This window comes from Panulirus ornatus, chromosome 64, assembly GCF_036320965.1.
Source record: "Panulirus ornatus isolate Po-2019 chromosome 64, ASM3632096v1, whole genome shotgun sequence".
Taxonomy (NCBI): Eukaryota; Metazoa; Arthropoda; class Malacostraca; order Decapoda; family Palinuridae; genus Panulirus; species Panulirus ornatus.
This window is the reverse complement of record NC_092287.1, coordinates 4,525,166-4,551,647: the sequence shown is the minus strand read 5'-3', so window position 1 is coordinate 4,551,647 and position 26,482 is coordinate 4,525,166. Positions and strand designations below refer to the sequence as shown.

Genomic DNA, 26,482 nt, shown 5'->3' with positions numbered 1-26,482 from the left:
CACACATCAGGTATTCCACCATGTCCGTGATGTGCCCCCCTACACCCCCCCCCCCCTTCATCGTCCGGGGCAATACTTGCCTCTAATCCAAACAGCTGCTATTACCCTGTCTCCTCAGGCAGCAATATCAATATTTGGCAACCCTGACCCTGTGCCAGTTGCCTTCCACGTCGCCCCCCCCTCTCTCTCTCCCCCCACGTAAGGGCGACTCTAGCTTGGGCTTAGGAAGAAATTAGCCCCTGTTGTCGACACCCGTCACTCGCGTTCAAGGGCGACTCTGACTTGGGCCAAGGGAGAAATTGAACCTTACTGTCTGCACCATAACTGAAGCTTTGAACATTTAATTGGCGCAGCTGGACGACTGAGAATACGCCATATATATATATATATATATATATATATATATATATATATATATATATATATATATATATATATATATAATCATCACTACCTCGCTAAAGCGGGAAACGGTGATCAAGAGTATATATATATATATATATATATATATATATATATATATATATATATATATATATATATATATATATATATATATATTCTATAGAGAGAAATCTGAGGTAATCGCTGATTCTCACGTCCAGTTGAGGTAAAAGAAGAAAATAAGAAACAAATGTTCGTTGTCGTGTCTTCCCGGGTAACTAGTATACGTACCGGAGAGAAACGTGCTTTAGAATGCCTCGACTTTGGCGGGTCATCCATCGTATGATACCTTGACTCCTAAGGGTCGTGTCAAGAGTTCAAACCATCATACCCAGGGGTCGTAGCGACGTGCACCAGGGTCGTAGCGTCGTGCACCAGGGTCGTAGCGTCGTGCACCAGGGTCGTAGCGTCGTGCACCAGGGTCGTAGCGTCGTGCACCAGGGTCGTAGCGTCGTGCTCCAGGGTCGTAGCGTCGTGCACCAGGGTCGTAGCGTCGTGCACCAGGGTCGTAGCGTCGTGCACCAGGGTCGTAGCGTCGTGCACCAGGGTCGTAGCGTCGTGCTCCAGGGTCGTAGCGACGTGCACCAGGGTCGTAGCGTTGTGCTCCAGGGTCGTAGCGTCGTGCACCAGGGTCGTAGCGTCGTGCACCAGGGTCGTAGCGTCGTGCACCAGGGTCGTAGCGTCGTGCACCAGGGTCGTAGCGTTAGTGGAGCAGTGTGGAGACTATGTAGATTAAGACAGACAGGTACACTGGGAGTGGGACCGGTGGGAGGGAGGCTGTAGGCTGGCTGGTGAGGGGAAGTCACGGTGATGTGGCGGGTGGGCCTCTCCTGTAGGGGGTGTGGGGTTGGTCCGTGTTGAAGGGACGGTGGGGGGTGGTCCGTGTTGATGTGACGGTGGGAAGTGGTCCGTGTTGATGGGACGGCGGGGAGTGGTCCGTGTTGATGGGACGGTGGGGAGTGGTCCGTGTTGATGTGACGGTGGGGAGTGGTCCGTGTTGGTGGTGGGGGACTGTGGGAATGGCAAGTGTTGGGTGAACGCATGGGTTGGGTATTGAAGACTCGATCCTGCCTCTCCCTACTACTGTTATTGCTGTAGGAAGGATCTGTAGTCTTGTGTGGCACACTTGCGGCCAGACCAAACTCTGAGGGATTTCTCTCTCGTACCCGCCCGTCTTTAGTGACCCATCGTGATGAGGGTTTGGTCGTCATTGATGATGTTCGCTCTGGCTGGGATGGGGCTGTTCTTACGGGAGCCTGTGCGACCCCTGTGTGGCGGACTGGTGCTCGAGGACGAGGGATCTCTGATGGCAGGAGGTGACGGTGGGGGAGTTGATGGCGTGGCCTCTTCCCGAATTGTTGGGTAAGGTCTGGTGATCGGTGGAGCAAAATGGGAGGACCAGTATGTTCAGTGTGTCTCTTTGCTGTGTGGTGTAGGAAGGACGGAGGAGGATCTTGTCTGCCATTTTCTGCAGAATTTTTTCTTTTTCTTCTTTTTTTGTCGTTGCACCTTTTGTGTGGTCAGTGGATGGAAGACCAGGAGTTTGGAAAGACTGAAAGTTGTGTTGATGTTTTTGAGCTCGGGTACAGGGAGTGTACGAAGTTCGACGAAGGAGGGAGAGACGTTACCTGGAGCACATGATGTTGCTCACGACGTGTTCCTCCCCGCTAGCTTGGTTTATGGTCCATAGTGACCGCGAGAAGCTTGGTGGACTGGACAACCTGGCCTGGGGGAGCTAGTGAGTGGGTCAGTAGCGGCCCATGAATGCATCACGGTCGGGAACGCTAACCGCTACGGTAGGGTTGGGAGAGTCATATGGACTCCGTGACGTCCACTTGCCCTCCCTCCTCTCCCTAAACATGGATGGAATCACTTACAGTTACCGACGCAGCGCAAGTGGCGTGGGCCCGGCCTCGCCCCGGAGGGCACCCGGACTCGTATATATTATATAAGTAATTAGGGCAATATAAAGCGGGGGCGTCGTCATGTCTTCTTTATGGTTGAAATCCGGCAACAGCCTTACGTCGTTGGCCCCCAGATTATTGGATGGATCTCTGTAATGTGCGAGTTTAATGGACAGCCTCTCTCTCTCTCTCTCTCTCTCTCTCTCTCTCTCTCTCTCTCTCTCTCTCTCTCTCTCTCTCTCTCTCTCTCTCTCTCCAGCACCGCCGTGTTTACCCTGGCTCGTCCAAATATGCAAATTGACCCATATTTTCCCCTCCCCCCCCTTTTTTTTCTCTCCCCACAGCAGGACAAGCCTCGACTAACAACGTCCCCGCTAATCCTCTTTCCCAGCCCCTCCTCCTCCTCCTCCTCCTCCCCCAGGCCTGCCCTTCCTCCCTCCCTCCCTCCTCCCTCACCTTGCGAGAGTGAAGGTTCTGAGCCAGTTTTTCATTCACTTTTTTTTTTTTACTTCTTCTTCAAAGTTAAAATCTTCCTTTATTCTTGATGTAGCGTATTGCTGAGAGGCTGATCGTGGTGAGGTTGGGGAGAGAGAGAGAGAGAGAGAGAGAGAGAGAGAGAGAGAGAGAGAGAGAGAGAGAGAGAGAGAGAGAGAGAGAGCAGAAGGGAAGGGTGCTTGGTGGGAAAGAGACGGGGAAGGATCATTACGTGGGGCATGATACAGATGGAAGGGTCACCCTCGTGTGATGTGCGGGTGCGAGTGACGCTTCAGCGTGACGGACACACGTACGAAGTGCTTCACAGGAAGACGCAAGGTGTCCCGATGGCCACAGAAGACAAGTGATGACGCCATGGACTGTGTAGAGGAGAGAGAGAGAGAGAGAGAGAGAGAGAGAGAGAGAGAGAGAGAGAGAGAGAGAGAGAGAGAGAGAGAGAGAGAGAGAGATGCTGTGCGACATGCGAGGATCAGATGGTCCATCTTCCCAGCCAAAAGGAATGGGAAAGCTGCCTTCTTCTTCTGGCTCACATTACGGAAACGGTCAACTGTGATGTACACACACACACACACACACACACACACACACACACACACACACACGTCACGAGATTTTGAATATGATATTCGAGGAAGACTCAATCTCCAGTGGTGGTGGGTGGACTGGGACCCCCTCTCCTCTCGCAGCTAACATCACCCGACGATTGCTATCACTTAATTGGCTGAATACCGATGAATGCGGTCACTTGATTGGCCGAGTACCGGTTGAATGCGATCACTTGATTGGCTGATTGGATTTGGCAGCGATCACCAGTGCCCTATCCTGGTACCTGTGTTGTTAGCCTTTCGTTACCCTGGCCTACAGATACACATTTTGGACGAGTTTCCTTTATGTTCCCCTGCATGGAACAAGTAAAATTCGCATATTAACATCCTGCGGGATGGTAATTGCCAATTAAGGCTATATATGGGTTGGTTTTCAAGTATAGTGCGCGTGCGCGCTAAATCCAGTCAAAATACTGATCGAATTCGTGGCCTCCCGTGAGGGCGGGAGCCCAGCCAGCACCCCCTACCCCTGGCGGCGAGGTGCAGGAGGAAGACCCTGCTGGTCTGGGTGATGGGCAGAGACCTCACCTCCCGTCACACCGGGCCCTCCTCCTCCTCACCCTCCTTCATTATATATTCATCAGGGCTCCTCTTCCTTATCATCAGTGTCAGTGCTTCATCTCCTGTGCATCATGGGACGACCTCCAGGGGGGGCTCCTCTCTCTCTCTCTCTCTCTCTCTCTCTCTCTCTCTCTCTCTCTCTCTCTCTCTCTCTCTCTCTCTCTCTCTCTCTCATCTCGTGATTACCTCCTGTCTCTCATTGTCTTTGTTCTTGTTACCCTCCATCTCTTTCTTTCGTATCTCCGTTTTTTGTTGTTTTTTTGTGTGTGTCTACGTCTCTTCCAGATTTCCCCCTCTATTCCTGTCTTTAGTTTATATATATCTTTGTCCTCCAGTCACTTACGCCTCTGGCCATTTGTTTTTTCTGTTATCTTGCTATCGTGTCGTTCTGTTTTGGCCCGGGGTCTCCAGACTCTCCTTTTGTAAGTCGTGTTTCTTTATCTCGGCTTCACCTCACCTCACCATGAGAGGCTGACTGACCTCTAGCTTCAGGCCAGGAAGCAGCAGACAGCATAGCAGGTAATAGTTATCTATATCTATCTGTCTATATCTTATTCATCTATCTATCTATGTCTATCTATATCCTATCTATCTATCTATCTATCTATCTATCTATCTATATATAACAGTGGAATAGACAATATGTAGGAGACGGTGCGTAACAAGCGGGAGACACAGAAAGGGCAACAGAGACCAGAATGGACTTTTAAGAGGGGTTAGAGAGAGAGAGAGAGAGAGAGAGAGAGAGAGAGAGAGAGAGAGAGAGAGAGAGAGAGAGAGAGAGAGAGAGAGAGAGAGTTTGGTGGGGCAGGAATGTCAAGTTAGGGGAGAGACAAAGCAGATTGAGGAGCAGCAGACAGAAGAGCAGTACGGTGTAAGGAGCCGCGATAATGTTACTGCTTTTTTCTTTCTTAGAGAGAGAGAGAGAGAGAGAGAGAGAGAGAGAGAGAGAGAGAGAGAGAGAGAGAGAGAGAGAGAGAGAGAGAGAGCATCATCTTATTTATCATGTAAGTAATATCACCAAGTGATATCATCTTGTGTTCCCACCACGTGATATCTTGTGTTATCATCAAGTGTTTCTTATCGCCACACTCTGCTGCGTGTTTGAGTGGCGCCTGTTTTCTCCCCCTGTGTGTGTCTGCCTGGCTGGTTGTTATCCGACGACCTACAGTTGCGAGACGCTGTGGACGCCCACGGTAGCTGGCTCACACGCTTAGAAATGTTTACCCTTTTGTGTCGGGAAATTACGCCGTGGTGGATGATCTCTCCGTCCATCAGCTACAGTATAAGACCCAATGGGAGAAATGTCACTGAGCAAGAAATGTATTCGAAATCATATTCCTACAAGTGTATTTTGCTTACTGTTGTTATTGACCTTTTAACCAAGAACAGCATTTAATGTCATTATTTGCCTTATCTTTCTGGTGTAAGATTTACAGATATAAAACGGGTCCTAAATTGTGTAAGTAGTGATCTCAAAATGCTTTAAAAGGGTCTCGAATTGGCGTGTGTGATAGGTGTAGGGACACTCGAATTGGCGTGTGTGATAGGTGTAGGGACACTCGAATTGGCGTGTGTGATAGGTGTAGGGACACTCGAATTGGCGTGTGTGATAGGTGTAGGGACACTCGAATTGGCGTGTGTGATAGGTGTAGGGACACTCGAATTGACGTGTGTGATAGGTGTAGGGACACTCGAATTGACGTGTGTGATAGGTGTAGGGACACTCGAATTGGCGTGTGTGATCGGTGTAGGGACACTCGAATTTGCGTGTGTGATGGGTGTAGGGACACTCGAATTTGCGTGTGTGATGGGTGTAGGGACACTCGAATTTGCGTGTGTGATGGGTGTAGGGACACTCGAATTTGCGTGTGTGATGGGTGTAGGGACACTCGAATTTGCGTGTGTGATAGGTGTAGTAGGGACACCGGCTGCCCTCCTCGGAACCTTGTGTGTTAGGTCTTAAAAGTGCAGCATGAAGTGTACGCAGTGGCGAAGCTTGAGGAACATGCTCTAGTTTGGACCTGATGTAAGATGTAAACAATATGAGATGCCTTCAAGCAGTCTAGACACACACCTACACACACACACACACACACACACACACACACACACACACACACACACACACTCACACACACACAGTCCACCTAACTTTTTCTCCTTTGTCTAAAACGGAGCTCACTCCCTCATAGAAGTCTTGCAGGTTTGCTACACAAGACATTTTTTTTTTTTTTTTGTTTCCTGAATCCAAGTTAGTTTTGTTTCGCTAGTTTTCTCCATTGCAAGTCTTCGTCATCCGTTTGCTTTCTGATCATTAATCCTTTCAAGAGCGAACTCATTAAAGAAAATGGTCCGTAGTTCAGCGGAACTTTCCAGTGTGTCATTTGTCAGAGATTGGCGCGAACATTACCATTTTGTCTTCTCTTGACACATTCCCTTCCTCTGACGCCTTCGTGAACGACATATGAAGTAACTTGTCACTTCCTTAACACATATGAGGGAACTTTGTCAGGACCATGAGCTGGGTGCGAGGGAAGGCCATTGTGAGTCTGTGCATGTCTTCCCTCAATATCTCCCTCCTTCCCAAGACCTCCCGTTTATCTGTTTCCCTGAGCTGTCATTGTGCCGTAGACATATAGTTTACGATGGAGAAAACAGTGTGGAGGAATTAGATAACTTAGAAAGACCGTCATGAAAATCTGATGTTAGAATTATGAAAATAAGACGTGAAACCGCCTAAGAATGCAGACGCTAAACTGTGAGAGGAATTTTCTTTACAAAAACAACGGCCAGTAAACGGCCAACAGTTTTGTGTGGTAGAAAAGTTAAATGGGAAAAGAACGATAACAGAAGTGGGAATGTTGAGAGGCATGGAGGGAAGAAATACGTCTGGAATTGGAAGGGAAATATTGAAGTTATTGTCGTGTTCTGGTGATGGTTACTGGGGCTCATACCGGTACCTGTGGTGGTGGTTACTGGGGGGTCATACCGGTACCTGTGGTGGTGGCTACTGGGGCTCATACCGGTACCTGTGGTGGTGGTTACTGGGGGGTCATACCGGTACCTGTGGTGGTGGTTACTGGGGGGTCATACCGGTACCTGTGGTGGTGGTTACTGGGGCTCATACCGGTACCTGTGGTGGTGGTTACTGGGGGTCATACCGGTACCTGTGGTGGTGGTTACTGGGGGGTCATACCGGTACCTGTGGTGGTGGTTACTGGGGGGTCATACCGGTACCTGTGGTGGTGGTTACTGGGGCTCATACCGGTACCTGTGGTGGTGGTTACTGGGGAGGTTATACCGGTACCTTTAGTGGTGGTTATTGAGGGTTTATACCGGTACCTGTAGAATACGACGGTATGACCCTTGAGCATCATGGGCCTGGCCTTTGACCTGATCCCTTAGGTACGTCCCGTCGTGCTCAAGGGTTCAAGACGGCTGTCTCAAAGGCTTGGTCAGCTACGTCATCACCGACTGGTCGTGTGACGCCTGGACGACTCAGGAAGAGATGACGTCACTCCTCAAGGCGGACGTTGGGGATTTAGATGTGTAGGATTAAACCCTGCTCGTGTGTCGGGTCTCCAGTCGCGCTTTTCGCACGTAAATCCCTCACCTGGTCCGAAAGTCTCAGGGCCGTTTTCTGTTCCTTTCTCTGTGGAGGGATTACTTTGTTATGTTATATAAAAAAAAAATCCTCTTGTAGTGGAGATCTACTCTTTCTACATGTCTATGTTGGTTCAGCGGAAAAAAAGAAAATAATTGCGTGATCTCGATAAAGGCGGCAGATGTGTGACCACGTTCACGAGAGCCAGGAGGAGGAGGAGGAGGTGGAGGTGGAAAGCTGGAAATGAAAGAACTTGAGAGAATTTCACACGATTTTTTTTCTATATTCCATTCAGAACTTGTGAGAAAGTTGAGGGAGGGGTCGACCAGTTGTTGTCTCCTGGCGAGGAGGCAGCCCAGAGAGAGAGAGAGAGAGAGAGAGAGAGAGAGAGAGAGAGAGAGAGAGAGAGAGAGAGAGAGGTAAGCGATTCTAAGTAAGAAGCTTACTAGCGCCTCGACCTTTGCCCTGCGAGCCCTTCAGCCGTGACCTGGTATACCAGGAAAGGTCGTGTGTCATGCAAGGTCATAATGGACCATCCCTGCTGCAGACCTTCCCCAGTGGAGGCGCTGAGGACACTGTGGTCTTCCTGAAGTGTGTGATGGGTGCTTCCAGACGAGCGGTACAGCAGTGCTTTCATACACACACGCACACACACACACACACACACACACACACACACACACACGGGTGTGTGCGCGAGGTGGAGGTGGGTGTTGGAGTGTAACAAAGGTGCAGGTTGAACAGCCCTGCTGCTACAGTCACAGGTTTGAAATGGACTCGACACAAAGCTGGGATTGTTTATAGGTCCTTCCTTTGATGTTATTGTCTGGTCTGCCTCCAGGTACCGCTTTCTGTGTGTGTGTGTGTGTGTGTGTGTGTGTGTGTGTGTGTGTGTGTGTGTGTGTTTGTACACTCAGACCATGGAGGTAAGCAGGCAGTTTATAATGCCATTACACCAGGCAATTTATAATGCCAGTACAACATGCTCTTATTTATTGCCAGTACACCGGGCAGTACGTAACGCCAGTACACCGGGCAGTACGTAACGCCAGTACACCAGGCGGTATGTAACGCCAGTACATGCAAACAGCGTTGCATAAACTGTGTCCTGAACGTACCCCAGGTGTGCCTTGTGTGTGTGTGTGTGTGTGTGTGTGTGTGTGTGGGGTGTGGGGGGGGTGTGAGTGCTTCCCGCCACCGTCTGTTGTCCAAGTTAATTCTCGCCCCCCACGGCAAGATTCCCCTCACTGTCTCCTCTTGTGACGAATCCTTGAAGACACTGTCGTATTTGATCCCTTGAGCTTGACGGTACAACTCTGGGGAGGGAATGGTAACGTAAGGTTCTTACCGTCGTGACCAAGGGTCGTACCGTCGTGATCAAAGGTCGTACTGTGGTGGTCAAGGTTCTTACCGTCGTGGTCAAGGTTCTTACCGTCGTGACCAAGGGTCGTACCGTCGTGATCAAAGGTCGTACTGTGGTGGTCAAGGTTCTTACCGTCGTGGTCAAGGTTCTTACCGTCGTGACCAAGGGTCGTACCGTCGTGATCAAAGGTCGTACTGTGGTGGTCAAGGTTCTTACCGTCGTTGTCAAGGGTCGTACAGTCGTCGTGATCAAAGATCGTACCGTCTTGATCAAGGATCGTACCGTTGTGATCAAGGGTCGTACAAGTCTTCGTCTTGCTCAAGGGTTTCGTATACCGCGTCATTTTCCCTTAAGGATGTGGTATATTGGTGGCATCCTCAGATGTTAACGACTGACTGCGACCCAGCCTGAGTTAGTGATGAACGGTAAGATATTGACAACATGTCACCTTCTTGTGCTCCTGTTGTCCTGGAGGCCAGAGTGAGGGGTTGGACCCTCCAGCCGTGCCTCACTCCCTCCATCAGCAGCACCGAAGAAAATCTATTACCTCGTCGTTCTCTGCCGGAGTTGAGTTGATGCTTACAAAAATATGAAGGACGAGCCTCCCTCTTAAAACCATCCCTCAGCAGTAACCAGTTACCAGAACTTAATCCTTATGGCAGATGTAGTTGAGGACGATAATAGCTCAGCCCTTGACGCTGGGCCAGTTTGAGTGGATGGGATAGATGGTGATCTTGGAATCGAGTGCTTCCGTAGAATCATGTGTTGAGGGCCCGCCCGCCCTCCGCTGTAGCGTGGGGTAGGGGAGGCAAGTGTCGTGTTGTTCCCTTAGTGTAGCGGGAGGTACACATACCGCGGGAGGGGCTGGCTGGCTGCTGCTGGCCCCCTGGTATTGACCGCCACACAGACACTGGTCTGCCCGGTGTCATGCCTTACCCTCAAAATATTGCAACTTGTCACGTATAAACAAAATCAAGGGCCAGTCAGCGTGCCAGAGGCCCGGCGCTCCTGCCGATTTACTGCCGGTGCCAGGCCCGGCGCTCTCTCTCTCGCGATTGTGGCACCGCCACACGCGAGGCGCTGCCCACCCCACCCACCGACCCAAGCCGTAAATACCGCCACACTCATTCATAACACCGTTGTATATTGTTAGGTTAGGTTAGGTTAGGGGCGACGCTCATGTACGTTACGTGAGTGAATGCTGCTGCTCTCTCTCTCTCTCTCTCTCTCTCTCTCTCTCTCTCTCTCTCTCTCTCTCTCTCTCTCTCTCTCTCTCTCTCTCTCTCTCCTGGAGAGGTGAGAGGAAATATCCCTGGACGGTCCTGTGTGTATTGACAGCCGTAGGAAATACACTGCTGTCTCTCTCTCTCTCTCTCTCTCTCTCTCTCTCTCTCTCTCTCTCTCTCTCTCTCTCTCTCTCTCCCTCTCTCTCTCTCTCTCTCTCTCTCTCTCTCTCTCTCTCTCTCTCTCTCTCTCTCTCTCTCTCTCTCAATGTGTTTTGGTCCTCTTAAACTGTTCTTTGTTCTCTGTTTTATCTTTTTGTCGCGTGTGTTTCTCTTCTCACATACCGTATCTCTGTGCTCTCTTTGACTCGTATCCTTTTGCTGTTTTACTTGTCTCTTTGCTCCTTTTACTCTGTCTTTGTGGAGTCTTATGTATTTTTAGTTCCTAGTGCTCTATCTAGGAAGGTCGATCGACCGTTACTGTAGTACTGTTTAAAGTGGGCAATTTCCTTTATAATTAAGGTTGGCCCACAGGTTCTACGCCCACTGTCTATAACGCACCAGCGAAGAATTTAAGGTGACAATATACATTTTGGGTCTGCCTCTTATATTGCAGCCGACTCACTTAAAGATAGTGGTGTGTGTGTGTGTGTGTGTGTGTGTGTGTGTGTGTGTGTGTGTGTGTTGGGTTGGCGAGGCTCCAGTAAATTCTGGTGTGTGGCCGGCACCGTGTACCTCCTCAGCCTTATTAAAAAGAGCAGTAAGTCTGGCGTTAATAAAGGAGAGGTTTTTACCTCACCGTGTCTTATTAAGATGACAAGTCTTGCCTCACCAAACCTTTGGCAAGACTCATCCATACCTTATAAGACTCGCAAGCCTTATTGGGGATGTTGTATCCCAGGATCGGTAACATAAGGGTCGCAGGACTTATTGGTAATGTTTTATCAATTCAAGGTTGGTGGAGATAAGGCTCTCGAGCCTTATCATAGATGGTGTTTTATCCCAGGATAGTGTTAGAGTTACTGTTTATCCCAGGACTGACGTAAGGCTTTCAGGTCTTATCAGAATTAATGTTTTCTTCCACGAGAGATTACACAAGGCTCGCAAGCCTTATTAAAGTTGGTGATTTATCCTAGGACGGCGAACATAAGGATCACGAAAACCTTATTAAAAGTGGTGCAATATCCCAGGATGGGGAACACAAGGCTTGCTGGCCTTTTTTCCACGACGTTATTTTAACCCCAGGATAATGAACCTTCTGCAGTATCATTGCCAGCAGTTTTGTACAGATGTTATTCATCTCATTGATCATACAAAGTCTTGGGAACTGTAATGACGGTGTTTGTATTACGAAATCAAAGATTAGCTTTCATGCTGTCCCTGGGGTTTGTTTGTGCAGTGCTGTTGTTTGCACGCTACAGATATGCTCATTGTTTACACAGCACATTTGTTTACACAGTACAGGTGTGCATTGTTTATGTATAGCTCCTATGTGCATTGTTTATACAGCAGAGATAGGTATTGTTTATATAGTGCTTATGTATATTGTTTATGCAGTACAGTTGGGCATTGTTTATATAGAGCACTTGTATATTGTTTATACAGCACATATAGGCTATTGTTTATATAGTGTATGGTCATTGTTTATATTGTGAATATGTATTTTATCTGTACATTACAACCGATCATTGTTTATATAGTTGTACACGTCCGATATGTATAACGTAATGTGGTTGTGGTAATGTGTCAGGGGATACACGCGCCGCTGTTGTACGCTCCTGATGGGAATATATGGGTGAGGAATGTGAGACACGCCCTGGTGTGGAGCCATGCTATCCTGTGATGTACTCGCCATGTACCAGAGGACAGAAGGTCGAGTCTGGTACAGCGGAAGTTGGGGCGATTTGTGTATTACATCAGGACCCAGTGGGTGGGTGGGAGGTGCACGGGGTGAGAGCAGAGGATGGTCAAGTGCAAGGGAGAGTGGTGAGGGGTGAGGGGTGAGGGGAGAGGGATGAACGTATGGTACTAAGGCTATAATGCTGGATGCAGAAGGTGTTGTGGTAATGGCCCTCTGGACCACCAATGTACAGCCATATAACCTTGACATACCGCACATACCCGGTAGACTTCACACACACACACACACCTCGGGTATGATCATGTCCCCGAGACGAAGATGTGTTCAACAGATTCCATGGATATGCTAAGTGGTGTCATTCAAGACGAGTGGGATGTCTTACGATAGATAAGAAGAGCCCGAGTGATGTTACGGTGGGTGTCTGTGTGATGGACAGGGCGTTGACAGTGGATGGAAACTCCCGTCTGTGGATGGAGACCTGTACGTCAGGTGAGACCCGCTGTGTGTATATGGATAGTAACCCATGCACTGGCTGGCATCTTCCTCGGATAATACCCACGACAGGACCGACTGCGATGCGTAGGACTGTTTGTAGGGGATGGGATCACCTGTCTTGGATGAGAGCATTCCTCGATGTGGCCCTCATACGGAGTGAGAACCTCCCACTCTTTTGCCCTGGAGTGTTGTGCGGGAGCGTATGAGACGAGTAGAACCTTCAGTGGACGGGGGCACTGGCAGTGGATTACGACTCTCTTTCATGGATGGGAACTTCCGCGACAAATAGGACCCTCTGCGGATGAAGGAGTCTTCCTGCAGTCAGACCCCCTCCGTGGTGGGCGGGACCTGCTACTATGAATAGGAGCATTTTATTTTTTTGGTGTCATTATGAGACTATCTGTCGTGGATATGACCTCTCGTGTGATGATGGGGATAGTGTGTGACGGATGGGGGACTGGGGGGCCTCCGGCGATGGATGGGAGTCGACTCTATGAATAACACCCCTGGCTTGGTATAGCCCCCTCCTCCTCCTCCTCCTCCTCTGTGACACATAGGACCCCATACGTCACATGGAATCCCATAACCAGCACCCACATGCCCAGCATAGCGTGTGCTACTTTGGTTATAAGAGGAGGAGACTGAAGAGGTGGGGGTTATCAGTATGTGTGGGCTGTAAAGTTCATGACCTGAGCACTTCAGGAGGACCTGGTGTTTATGTCTGCCGATAACACAGCGCGACACTTGAGGCTCGACTGAGGAAGGAAACATCCTGACGTGGGTTTGTGGTGGTGGTGGTGGTCGGCACACCTGGTCACCAGCATGTGGGAGGAAGGGCACGGTGGGGGAGAGGGTCGGCACACCTGGTCACCAGCATGTGGGAGGAAGGGCACGGTGGAGGAGAGGGTCGGCACACCTGGTCACCAGCATGTGGGAGGAAGGGCAGGGGAGTGTCAGGAGCCCCTGGGAGTGTTCCTGGAAGGGAGAAGATAAAGCCAGCGTGAGGGAAGACTTGCGTCTCTTCTCGCTGTGCCAGCCTCTCGCTGAAGTGGGCCTGTCCACTCTGCCACTCACGCTGAAGTGGTCACGTATACTGTGGGCGCTGGGTGACCCTGGTGGCTGGTGACCCTGATGGTGGGTGACCCTGGTGGCTGGTGACCTTGGTGGTGGATGACTCTGGTGGCTGGCGACCCTGGTGGTGGATGACCCTGGTGGTGGGTGACCTGGAGGTGTCCGGGCAAGATATCACAGCAGGGAGGGCGGGTTGAGATAGTGGTTCGTCAGTGAGTTAAACGTATTACTTTCGTGGGTGTTCAGTGTTTGACAGCCGGTGTGCCGCAGCCATGACCCTCGTGTGACGTAGTGCATTATTAGAATCAGACAGCTAACGCGGATATCACACAGTCTCGACAAACAGATGTGACGATTGTGTTCCGATCATATATCGTATAAGTGTGACGTTGTACGAAGCGTATAATGCATCTGAGATACAATGAAGCGGTGAGTAATTGGTTCGTACACTCCCATCCAACGGTAAGGCTAACCCTCCACCGTTTCTCCTCGATCGTGGAAAGTCGTGGTGATCAGTGGAGTTCAAAGACTGCTTTTACGTATGGTACCTGAAATGTTTCGTCAGTCCCGTGCACATGTATGTAGTCGTAAAGGCTCTGCATTTGTTTCACTATCCTAATCACCTGTGTGTGTGTGTGTGTGTGTGTGTGTGTGTGTGTGTGTGTGTGTGTGTGTGTTCATTTTCCTTTCAGTGATGAGTTGGTAGTGACAGTAGAATACTGGCAACGTATCATTCGGTGTGGCGCGAGCGTCAGGCTAAGGTGAGGGATGTGACGTGAACACATATGGAAGGTTGAGAAGCACTGAATTACGACAGCAGTGACAGTGTTAACTGTGAAGTGAGGACTGGGTAACGGTGATAGTTTGAGGAACCTGTCCTGGGTGAGTGAGAAGTGAACTGAAGGAAGTAGGTGTTGAAGAAACATCAGTCGGGTATTAGAATTATCAGCATCAGATGTTAAGAAACATGTCGTGAATGAGAGATACAGCATCAGATGTTGAGGGAAAAATGTGCTGCAGGGGATTTTTTAAGAATCATTATGAGTTAGAATTAAATACAGCATTAAATACTGGAGAAACAGTTCTTAAATGAGAAATGCTGCTGTGGTAAATATGTGAGAATGTAAAAAATGTGACTCGTAATTAACAGTGTATTGTAGTGCGTGACTGGAGACACGATGTTTTGCGTGAGAAATGTACGACTTGTGGGGAAAATACATGTAGCTGGTGAGAAATATAGCCAGTGAGACCGACTTGTGTAGCTTGTCCTTACATACGCTTCAAACTATATGGTTTTGTGGGACGTAGAGATATTGTTTGTAACGGGAAAGTTTAGGATGACGTGAGAGAGAGAACACTTCTGAGTAGAGTGAACGAGACATAAAGGTTGTTGTACATTAATATAAACTTGAGCGAGCATTGCATTAAGATTTTCCCGAGAAATATGATGGAGTTTGCGAGAGAGGAGCAGAATAACTGTGGGAAATATACTTTTTGTGAAAGTTTCTTTTTTAGTCAGATGTTGATATGTTTGTCAGAAATACACTCATTTGAGCACTGTGTTTTAGTGAGAAATGTTACGTAGTCTGTGCGTCCAATATTATACAAATAAGAAATGTAAATGTGTTGAACTTAAGCTTAAGCTTAAGGTCTTCACAGTTCCAGATGTTCATGTCTGAAGGTTCAGGGGTTTCAGACAGACAGGGTCAGACTTACGAGGTCTCGGAACTCACTGATCTGATGGCTAGATAGAGGTAGTCCACACTGATCTGATGGCTGGATAGAGGTAGTCCACACTGATCTGATGGCTGGATAGAGGTAGTCCACAGTGATCTGATGGCTGGATAGAGGTAGTCCACACTGATCTGATGGCTGGATAGAGGTAGTCCACACTGATCTGATGGCTGGATAGAGGTAGTCCACACTGATCTGATGGCTGGATAGAGGTAGTCCACACTGATCTGATGGCTGGATAGAGGTAGTCCACGTTGTTCTGATGGCTAGTAAAGTGGTCCACACTGTTCTGATGGCTAGTTAAGTGGGCCACATCGTCGTAGGTACGTGGACTACGTCCGTAATAAGAGAGCAGCAGCAGTCAGGGTGTGGGACACACCATCGTAAGTTCGCCGCTTTAAAAGACACTTACTGAGGGCAGTAACAAGTTGGTAAGGAGCATCTAAGACGTCCAGACATTATCTTCCATTTTCTGGGCTCTGCACTGCGGCTATTGTGGTAATGGACAACCCCCACCCCACCCCCCTAGCCATGTGTGCACCAGAGGTCGTTATCAGTGTGGTTACGGTGAGAGGAGGAGGAGTAGGAGGTCGGACTGGGGTAGGAGGGGAGTGGGGTGTCTGTGTCTTCTCCTCCTCCTCCTCCTCCTCTGTGTCTTTATAAAAGTTGGGAGTGCAAGGCGGAAGTGTGAGTGTGGACTCACACTTGTGGCGGGGGTGAGGGCGGGTTGGTGATCAATAACGTAGTCAGGGGCTCTCCGCTCAATAACCTGCCTCATAAGGCTCACCTGCTTCATTGGGACCTCACATTCCTCATGCTGCTCCTCCTCATTCACCCCAGGTACAGTGTGACCTGACTTGACATGGGCCTTTGTTGCAGGTCACCGGGAGGACCGTACCGGGATGAGTCCGGGCTGCTGATTGGCCTGTCCAGCAGCTGCGCCTGTGCTGATTGGCCGAGAGGGCGTCGGCTCCTCAGACCGTCCCGGCCGCCTCCACATTCTCGTAGACAGTAGCTTTCCTGTCTTTGTTCGCTGGTCATTAAGTGTGTGAGGGTGGCCAGGACTCTGACCCGTGACCTGGGGTCGCCCCCGGCACGGTCAACACACTACCAGTATTGTGCTGGGGCAAAAATTGGCGAAAAATACTGGGTGGTACCTGGGGGTCCCCTCGGTGGCGGGCTGGTTGGACGCAGGCTCAGTCAGTGCAAACCTTGCTCCCCTCGAGAGTGGACGTGGATCGATGGTGGTCCGTGGCGGCTTTTGTGTGTTTGAATAATGGTGGCCGAAAACTGTGTTGGTGTGGTGGAGGAGTGAGGTAGGCAGGCAGGCCGAACTATGTGCTACACTCTACACCAGCCGCCCCCCACACCATCATAATGCGCAACTCTGTGTATTTATCTTCTTTTATCCTCCTGGTGGCCACTCTGGCGGGCGCCACGGAGGGGGAGACGGCTAAGGAGTCGCGCTGCGAGGAGATCACCATCCCCATGTGTCGTGGCATCGGCTACAACGACACTGCCATGCCCAACCAGTTCAACCACGACAGCCAGGACGAGGCGGGGCTCGAGGTCCACCAGTTCTGGCCGCTGGTCGAAATCATGTGTTCCCCGGACCTCAAGTTCTTCCTCTGCTCCGTGTACGCTCCCATCTGCATCGAGGACTACGACAAGCCCCTGCCAGCCTGCAGGAGCGTGTGTGAGCGGGCCAAGGCAGGGTGCGCGCCCATCATGCACCAGTATGGGTTTGCCTGGCCCGAGAGGATGGACTGCTCCAAGCTGCCCGAGTTCGGCGACACAGTCCACCTGTGCATGGACAAGCGTAACGGCTCCGCGCCGGAGAAGAAGAACACCAGGAACTACGGGAACCTGGACAAGAAGTGCCGAGGTAAGAACTCGAAGTACTGCCCTAAGAGCCCCCGTCAGGACGCATGCCAGTGCTCCTGTCAGTATCCCCTGGTCAAGCTCGATGCCTCGTTCCGTCAGTTCGGTAAGAACAGGAACGAGTCCTTCAAGGTTGGGGAGGTGCAGGACTGCGCCCTCCCGTGCCATGGTGTGTACTTCAGTCAGGACGAAAGAACTTTTGCGCAGTTCTGGATCGCCACGTGGGCGATACTGTGTTGCGTGTCCACGCTGACCACCATCACGACCTTCCTGATCGACATGGACCGCTTCAAGTACCCGGAGCGGCCCATCATCTTCCTCAGTGGCTGCTACTTCATGGTGTCGGTGGGCTACATCATCCGCATGGTTGCCGGCCACTCTGAAGTGGCCTGCGACGGTGAGATGATCGTATATAATTACCACCTGGTGCGCCACAACCCCTACGGCTCCGGCCTCTGTACCACCGTCTTCCTCCTCGTGTACTTCTTCGGGATGGCCTCGAGCATCTGGTGGGTGGTGCTGGCCTTCACGTGGTTCTTGGCGGCGGGGCTGAAGTGGGGTAACGAGGCCATCGCCGGCTACTCCACCTGGTTCCACCTGGCCGCCTGGCTCATCCCTACCGTCCAGAGCATCGCCGTCTTGGTCATGGCGGGCGTGGACGGCGACTCCGTTGCCGGCATCTGTTACGTGGGCAACCAGAACACGGGCAACCTGCGGGGGTTCGTGCTGGCGCCGCTCTTTATTTACCTGGTGCTGGGTTCCTGCTTCCTCCTGGCTGGCTTCGTCAGCCTCTTCCGCATCCGCAATGTCATCAAGCAACAGGGCAGAACCAAGACGGAGAAGCTAGAGAAACTGATGATCCGCATCGGAGTGTTCAGCGTCCTGTACACCGTGCCAGCCACCATCGTAATCGGCTGCTACTTCTACGAGCAGCTGCACGTGTCGTCGTGGCAGGAGTCGTTGGTGTGCCCTTGCAGCCCGCATCAGGGCCAGCGGCCCGACTACTCGGTGCTCATGTTGCGGTACTTCATGACGCTGGTGGTGGGCATCACGGCCGGGTTCTGGATCTGGTCGGGCAAGACCCTGGACTCTTGGCGACGGTTCTACCAGCGGCTGTGCCCGGGCGCCCACGGCCACACATACGAGTACCCGACGCGGCCCATCAAGCAGTCTGCGGCGCCCTCGTGCGGTTCCTTCCCTCCTCCACCCTTGAGCGCCCAGGGCACTGCCCACAGTGTGGCGTCACACATGGGCCCTGTCAACAAGACGCTACCACTCTCACACGTATGACAAGAGAGGGAGGAGGGGGCCTACCTGGCAGGAGGCCAGAGCACCGTGGGAGGCGGCTGTCCAGCCAGCGTGGTGAGTGCCGCGCCCTCGGCGTCCCACAGCGTCACCACGCCGCACGTCTACGTCGACCCCAGGGACCAAATCCTGCCCTACGAGCTTTAAATCGGGCAGCCACCAGGCGGGATCCAGCTTGACCATTGCTCCTGCCAGGGGGCGTCAGTTGACCCCACGGTGCCTGCGGCCCCCCTTCCTTTCTGGCGGTGACCCCTCCGAGGTGGGCACTCAGCGGGGCAGCCAACTTAACTGCCCACAAAGTTTCCTGTGATTGACTTGTATCCAAGGTTTATACTACCGTACAGTAACTCCGTTGTTGATGACCATAGTAGACGGGACCGCGTGCCATAACTTTACCAGTATTGGGTTGACAGTATTCTTCTGTGTCGCTCTTGACCAAGTTTGCCAAAATTGTTGTTAGCCTCTTGAGCAGGACAGTACGACGTACGAGCGCGGCAGTACGACGACCGGGCGCGACGTTACGACCTCTGGCTATCATATGGCTGGACCTTTTGGCTTTTTTTTAAGTTGAAAGGGCAGGCCATCGTATCCCAGGGTCGTGCCGTCGTGCCCAAGGGTCGTACCGTCGTGTTCACCGGTCGTAACGTCTGCTGAAAAGGTCAATGTTCAAATGGTTCAATTGGTGTGTATAGAGAAGTTAATGACTGTTAAAGGTGCAATCAAAAATGTATTACGTCGATGTAACTACTACTACGTTGATTTATTTAATGTAAAAATGTATATTTGTGTATAAAGACTCACAGTTCTAGAGTGTAAATATTCTAGCTTTTGAACCATTATGTCTATATGTGCTATATATGTCTTTTTATATATGTAATGGCTTTAAGTCGCCCTTGGCATATCAGTATGTATTAAATCTATGCTGTCAAATATTATCTTTGTTTCAATATCTTCTCAAGTGAACGCACACACACACACACACACACACACACACACACACACACACACACACACACACACACACACACTGATGCGCTTTAGGAGTCTGGAAGAGATGTAGATTAAGGCAACATGCATCTGATGTACTTGAGAGTTAGAGATAAATAAAACCCTGAAACAGAGTTATGCAAATGTGCTTTGTATTCGTGAGTATGTTAGTTACAGCAACCGTCTGTTGGGTGGTTATGTACCGTGCTGTACCGTTAGTTACAGCACTGTCTGTTGGGTGGTTATGTACCGTGCTGTACCGCTAGTTACAGCACCGTCTATTGGGTGGTTATGTACCATGCTGTACCGCTAGTTACAGCACTGTCTATTGGGTGGTTATGTACCGTGCTGTACCGTTAGTTACAGCACTGTCTATTGGGTGGTTATGTACCGTGCTGTACCGTAAGTTACCGTTTGTTGGTTTGGTGTGTACCGTGGTACACAGCGTCAGGTTATTGTACCTCGTTGTAACCTAGGTACACCGTCTCTTATGTACCATGCTTTATCTTAGGCACCATCTGTCAGATGGTTGTGTCCCGTGGTACACCATCTATCACATGGCTATGCTGTACCGTTGGTACTCCCATCTGTCGGTTGGCTGCGTACCATGATGTACCTTGGCACACCATGTTAGGTGGATGTATACCGTGGTGCACCCAGCTGCACCGTCTTTCAACCGGTGTACCATCTTGCACCTTGGGCCACCATGGCAGGTGGATGTGTACCGTCTTGCACCCAGGAACGCCATCAGTCAGGTGGTCGTGTACCGTGCTGTACCGTGCCACACCATATCAGTCAGGTGGTCGTGTACCGTGCCACACCATATCAGGTGTTTGTGTATCACTCTGTACCTTGCCACACCCATCTGTCAGGGGTGGGTGTGTACCACAGTGTACCCGGGTGCGCCGTGTATCAGGTGGTTGTGTACCGCGCGGCTGCCACCGTGTCTGGCGTGGCTGTGCGGCCGTGACTAGAATGGGGTAAGGTAGCCACGCCGCCCTCCACGAGGGAGAAGACAAACATTTGGGTTTTGAGGAACCGCCAGCCTCTCCCGGAACTTTGATTCACAGTATAACGTACCGACAGGACAGTATAACGTACCGACAGGACAGTATAATGCACCGACGGAATAGTATAACGTACCGACAGAACAGGATAACGCACCGACGGAACAGTATAACGCACCGACATAACAGTATAACGCACTGACGGCACAGTATAACGTACCGACAGACCAATATAACGTATCAACGGAACCGTATAACGAACCGACAGAACCGTATAACACAGCGACAGAACAGTATAACGCATCGACAGAACAGTATAACGTACCGACAGAATGGTATAACTTACCGACAGAACACGGTTCAGACAACCGGTTCATCTTGCATGAAGTCATTGAAGATAATGGTGTTAGGTTCCACGTATGTAATGGAGTATCATTAAGACGTAAGTGCTATCATTAGAATCTGTTAAATTAAGATTAGATTTTTTTTTCATTTTGGAAAAGTATTGGTTTATTTTTGAAAGGTATTATTGACGAATTACCATAACTCATTTCGTTTCTTAAGCACTGAGGTGTGATCCTTGCGTGCGATGGTGTGACCTTTGACCTGACCTTAAAGGGTCGTGCATAAGGGGCTAAAGAAAAAGATGTATGAAGAGGGAGCTTCACTCGGCAACCTTTCTACCTGTAGTGAGGATCTGCAAGTGTGAGGCACACCAGTGTGACACGCTCATGGAAGCACACCCCCTCCTCCCATCTCAGATACCCTCGTGTCTTGCAGTAACTTCACATATTGAGAGCTGCTCCTCTCTTCGGTTAACACTTGGCCGTGTTGAAGTGGGTTAACGCGCGTGGAAGCCCTTCCTTGGTGAACGCGTGGGAGGGTCATGTTAAAAAGCAGGTTCTAACACGTGTGGCTCGGCCTCGGATGTCACAAGTGTCGTTAATTGTAATATGACAGTCGAGCGTTGTCCGAGACGTGGTGTCACGGTGTCACGTTACCGGCATGTGACGTGCGGAATGTCTAACGAGCTGGATGCGTCATGTGGGCACTGTCTCGTTTAGCAGTGTCATGTGTGCACTGTACGTTACCAGCCTGTCTTGTCATGTGCACTGTACGATACCAGCCTGTCTGTCATGTGCACTGTATGACACCAGCCTGTCTGTCATGTGCACCGTATGACACCAGCCTGTCTGTCATGTGCACCGTATGACACCAGCCTGTCTGTCATGTGCACCGTATGACACCAGCCTGTCTGTCATGTGCACTACATGTCAGCAACCTGTGTGTCATGTTCATATTGCCACCACCACCACCAGTCTCTGTGCCAAGTGCACTGGACCACAACCACCACCATTCTCTCTATGTCACCACCACCTTGTCCCCTCCATTTCCTTCTCGTTCTCTCTCACAGAAATATTGCATATATGGTTGGGAAATGGAAGCGTTCAGTCAGTTACATTCTAAGACAGACATATGAAGGCAGCAGTATGAGAAGATACAGTCACTAACTTTGTTGTGTGTCAGGATCATGTCAGTTAACAGTTTCAGCACGAGAACTGGTGATGTTACCACGAGACGTGATAATGTTAGCACGAGACCTGGTGATGTTACCACGAGACGTGATAATGTTAGCACGAGACCTGATGATGTTACCACGAGACGTGATAATGTTAGCACGAGACCTGATAACGTTACCACGAGACCTAATAATGTTAGCACGAGACCTGATAACGTTACCACGAGACCTAATAATGTTAGCACGAGACCTGATAACGTTACCACGAGACCTGATGATGTTACCACGAGACGTGATAATGTTACCACGAGACGTGATAATGTTAGCACGAGAACTGATGATGTTACCACGAGACGTGATAATGTTAGCACGAGACCTGATGATGTTACCACGAGACGTGATAATGTTAGCACGAGACCTGATGATGTTACCACGAGACGTGATAATGTTAGCACGAGACCTGATAGTATTAGCATGAGAGCTTATGATATATAACTGTCGCCAATGAAGCGTTTATGCTGTGTTTGTCTAATGAGGCCTGAGAGAGGGTTACGGAAACACGAGTAAACGTGTGACGCAAAGTTATGGTGGTAAGGTGAGGTGCTGGAGGGAGGAGGCAAGGCTTGGCTGGTGTCTCACAGTGTTAGTGTAGGTGCGGGAGGTCAGGTAGGAGTCCCAAAGGAGAGGCGCTTGTTGACGAAGCTCCTGGTGGGGGAGGCCATGAGAAGTGTGAGGTACAACGTTAGGTGTCCCAGAAAGATAATGAAACGAAAGTCACACAGTTTGTTGCTACTGACGGAGGATTCCCCAAGGCGACTCCTGCTGGCGCCAAGAGTATCATGACAGGGAGACGTCCAGGCACAGTGTGCGCACGTGAATGCCTGAGTTAAGGACTTCATGACTGACACGGTGGCGGCGGGGCAGCCTCCGTGTCCTGTCAGGTGGATGCCGGTGTGTGGACGGTAATGACGGGACGTCGGTGGTTCCAGTATAGATGATAGCGACCTCTTGGGGAATTATACAAGCTTGGCTCACTGGCGGAAGGCTGCAGGGAGCAGGCCTCCTCCTGTCCGGGGCTTGGGTCAGTGTGAGGTTAAGTGTCTATTGGCTGATGTGATATTTACAGTGGCCAAGTGGGTGTGGGCGACCATTGACTGACCTCTCCACTTCAAGTCGCTGTCCGAGAGCCGGATGTGTACCGTGACGTAACTCGTGAATCGTGGTGTCGTGGTCAACACCACGGTAGATATTAGCTGGTGGGATGATGATGATGGTGATGGATCCAGAGTTAATGATGTTAACAAGAGAATTAATTATGGCAGCATGAGAGATAATGATGTTAACACGAGAGAGTATGATGTTAAAACGAGAGCTAATCAAAGTCGTCAAGAACTTCCACTTTGTTTATGTAGTACAGAGAATCCTATTATTTAGCCGTTGAATCGCGTAGTTAATATATCCATACATGAATTAATGAAATCTCTACTGCACTATCGGTGTATGATGAATATGATCATAAATACACGGGTATTGCAAGTACAGTACAACACATCGTAACCGTAATACATCATTCTGTTGTATAAAGCATCATAGCTTTCTGTGTGTGTGTGTGTGTGTGTGTGTGTGTGTGTGTGTGTGACAGATGCCCGTCACCTGTCGCGTGGTCGGGCCAGGTGCAAGACGGGACCCGACTATTGCCTATCGACACCTGTCACCGCGGAGCAGGACAATGTGTCACGGGCATTAATGGAGGAGAGGAGGGTAGGCAGAGAGAGAGAGAGAGAGAGAGAGAGAGAGAGAGAGAGAGAGAGAGAGAGAGAGAGAGAGAGAGAGAGAGAGTTCCCCGACTCAGTCAGAGCTCAAGGGAATGCATTCCTTTGGCTAGAATAGGTAACTTGACCACAAGTATCGTGCAAATGGCCCTCTTTTTGCCCCCTCACAAGCAGGGACATGAGTACATTCTTGGCCTGCCATACCATAATACAGCCTCTCGGGCCTCCCACCGCAGGGGCTAGAGTCGTGCAGTGTTACGCAACACAATAGGATCCATCACCCGAATCTCCCTCATATCGCCAACTTGCAATTTTCTTGTAAATGTATACTCTCTCTCTCTCTCTCTCTCTCTCTCTCTCTCTCTCTCTCTCTCTCTCTCTCTCTCTCTCTCTCTCTCTCTCTCTCTCTCTCTCTCTCACGTCAGGAGGGCGTGGAGGTTGGGGGTGGGGAGAGAGAGAGAGAGAGAAAGTCTTTGCTTGGTTCTCCTTTTCTTCTGCTGCTTTTAAGCGGACTGCATCTTTTTCAGTGGTGTTAAGGCCAGGACCACCTCGCTGGGACCTTGGGTCTGTGTGGGTTTTTGTATCTATGGTGTAACTCTCTCTCTCTCTCTCTCTCTCTCTCTCTCTCTCTCTCTCTCTCTCTCTCTCTCTCTCTCTCTCTCTCTCTCTCTTACTCTTCTCCCCCCCCCTCTTCAAGGTCCCCAGCCTGTAAACATGCCTCCCTCTCTTATTCTTAAATATACATGGAGCGTGAATTTCGTACAAATCGGTTGACTCTGAAATATGGTTCCAGAAATGCGGACCAGCAAGAATCTTTTATTCACACAGCTGGACTCAAAGAGGTGCCTGGAATTTAGAGCATTTGGGACCTCTCTCTCTCTCTCTCTCTCTCTCTCTCTCTCTCTCTCTCTCTCTCTCTCTCTCTCTCTCTCTCTCTCTCTCTCTCCAGCGAGGCAGCTCTGTGGTGTGAGATCCGACCCGAAGGCTCTCATTAAACACGATATTACTTTGTCCTTATTTAATGTTACATTTCAACACTGAGGTAATCTACAGTTATAAGTTACTGGAAATAACCAGTCAGGCATCGTATCATGGTTGTGTGTGTGTAGAGGTGATGTATATACTAACTTTTACATAGATTTTCAGATATATGGTAAGTTGGTTCGCGGAGGGAAAAGGTGCTTTGCATCCGTTGTGGTTGTAAGAGGTGAGACATTCACCGACTTTGTCTGTGAGTTGGTGAATGACGAAGGAAGTGTCTCCTCCAACACGGTAAGTTACGTCATAAACCTCCACATATGTACCAGAGGAGGGGCGGCCCCCCCAGTCCTATGCCACACATGAGCCCTCGCGCGTCCTAGGGCCCAGGGGGCTACGATATGCCAAGGGCCTCTGAAGTGTGTCATACAGAGAGGCCTTCCCCTACACCCTGGGGCGGCGGCGGGGACCTTAGACAGAGGGGCAGTGTGTCACACTGGGGCCCCCACACCCTGCAGTTCACAAGTAGACCGGGTCCCCCCCCCCCCAGAAGGGGAGGAGTGTGTCGTCCAGCTGGGCCAGGAAGGAGACCATCTGCCACCACCACAAACCGACCAACGTGGCCGGCCATCGATCCCAGCGATCGTGGCGTGCAAAACAAGGTTCACCTATCGATTCCCAGGCCCTCCCTGGGCTTCTTGAAATGGGGCCCCTTGATGGGACTGGATCCTCTCTGCACCCGCTGGTTGGTCTTTAATTCCCTAGATGAGGGGAGGGGTTGAAGTGAGGTGGGCGGGGGGGATATGGAGTGTGAGGGACGTGGCTGTCTGCACGTAAAGTTTATTACTACCATATACATCATACGCTTATATACGTATGATCATTGTTCAAGGTATGAAACTCTCTCTCTCTCTCTCTCTCTCTCTCTCTCTCTCTCTCTCTCTCTCTCTCTCTCTCTCTCTCTCTCTCTCTCTCTCTCTCTGACAGGGAGCAAATGTGAGCGAGCCAAGAATTTCAAGGCGCGTATGATTCCCTGTTCGGGCGTAAGGCGAGGGAGCTTTAATCTTCGACCCGTGTCTTTCCGGCCGTAGTTCAGTGGGCCTCGTAACGGGTTGCTGTGTATGTGCTTGCTTGTCTATGTTTTCTCCCTCCTCCAAAACCCTCATTAACTTTTTTCCCTTCCCTCCTTTCTTCTCTTTCTCTTTAACCTTATTTAATGTTTCATTTAAGGCTTGGCCTCCACGTCTACTTTCGTCCGAGACGAGACCCTTCAGCATTAAGGGAAGTGTGTTTGTCTCTGTCTCGTTGGCTATTTGTAGTTACATATTCATCCTGTACGGGGAAGGAGTTCCGTACTCATGAGTCCCCCATCTTTTTGTACATTGTATGCTATGGTATGTTGTCCACATTAAGTGTTCCTTAACTCTGTTTGTTCCATACATCCACTTCTCTTATTTTGTAAAAGTACTTTTGGACACTTTTCTATTACATTTCTTGCTCTGTATCATTCCAAGGCCTCTGTTTGATCTGTTATTCAGTCTTATGAAAAACTTTACAGTGGCTTCGTCGCCAAGTTGGTTGAAACACTGTTATGATCTGTGATGAACAGTATAATGCCTGTAGCCTTCCATGTAACTCATCTCTCTTGATTCTGCTACCATCTTTGTTGC

The 26,482-nt window shown here is 50.1% G+C and overlaps 1 protein-coding gene across 1 annotated transcript in view; it reads left to right on the top strand.

Moving 5' to 3' along the window:
- LOC139746349 (frizzled-5-like) overlaps window positions 1-19,484 on the top strand; it is a 98,478-nt gene extending 78,994 nt beyond the window's left edge. The window contains exon 4 of the mRNA XM_071657524.1: window positions 16,243-19,484. Within this exon, the coding sequence (XP_071513625.1) occupies window positions 16,741-18,534 (1,794 nt within the window). The 5' untranslated portion in view covers window positions 16,243-16,740 and the 3' untranslated portion in view covers window positions 18,535-19,484. The remainder of the gene's footprint in view (window positions 1-16,242) is intronic.
- The last annotated feature ends 6,998 nt before the right edge of the window (window positions 19,485-26,482 follow it).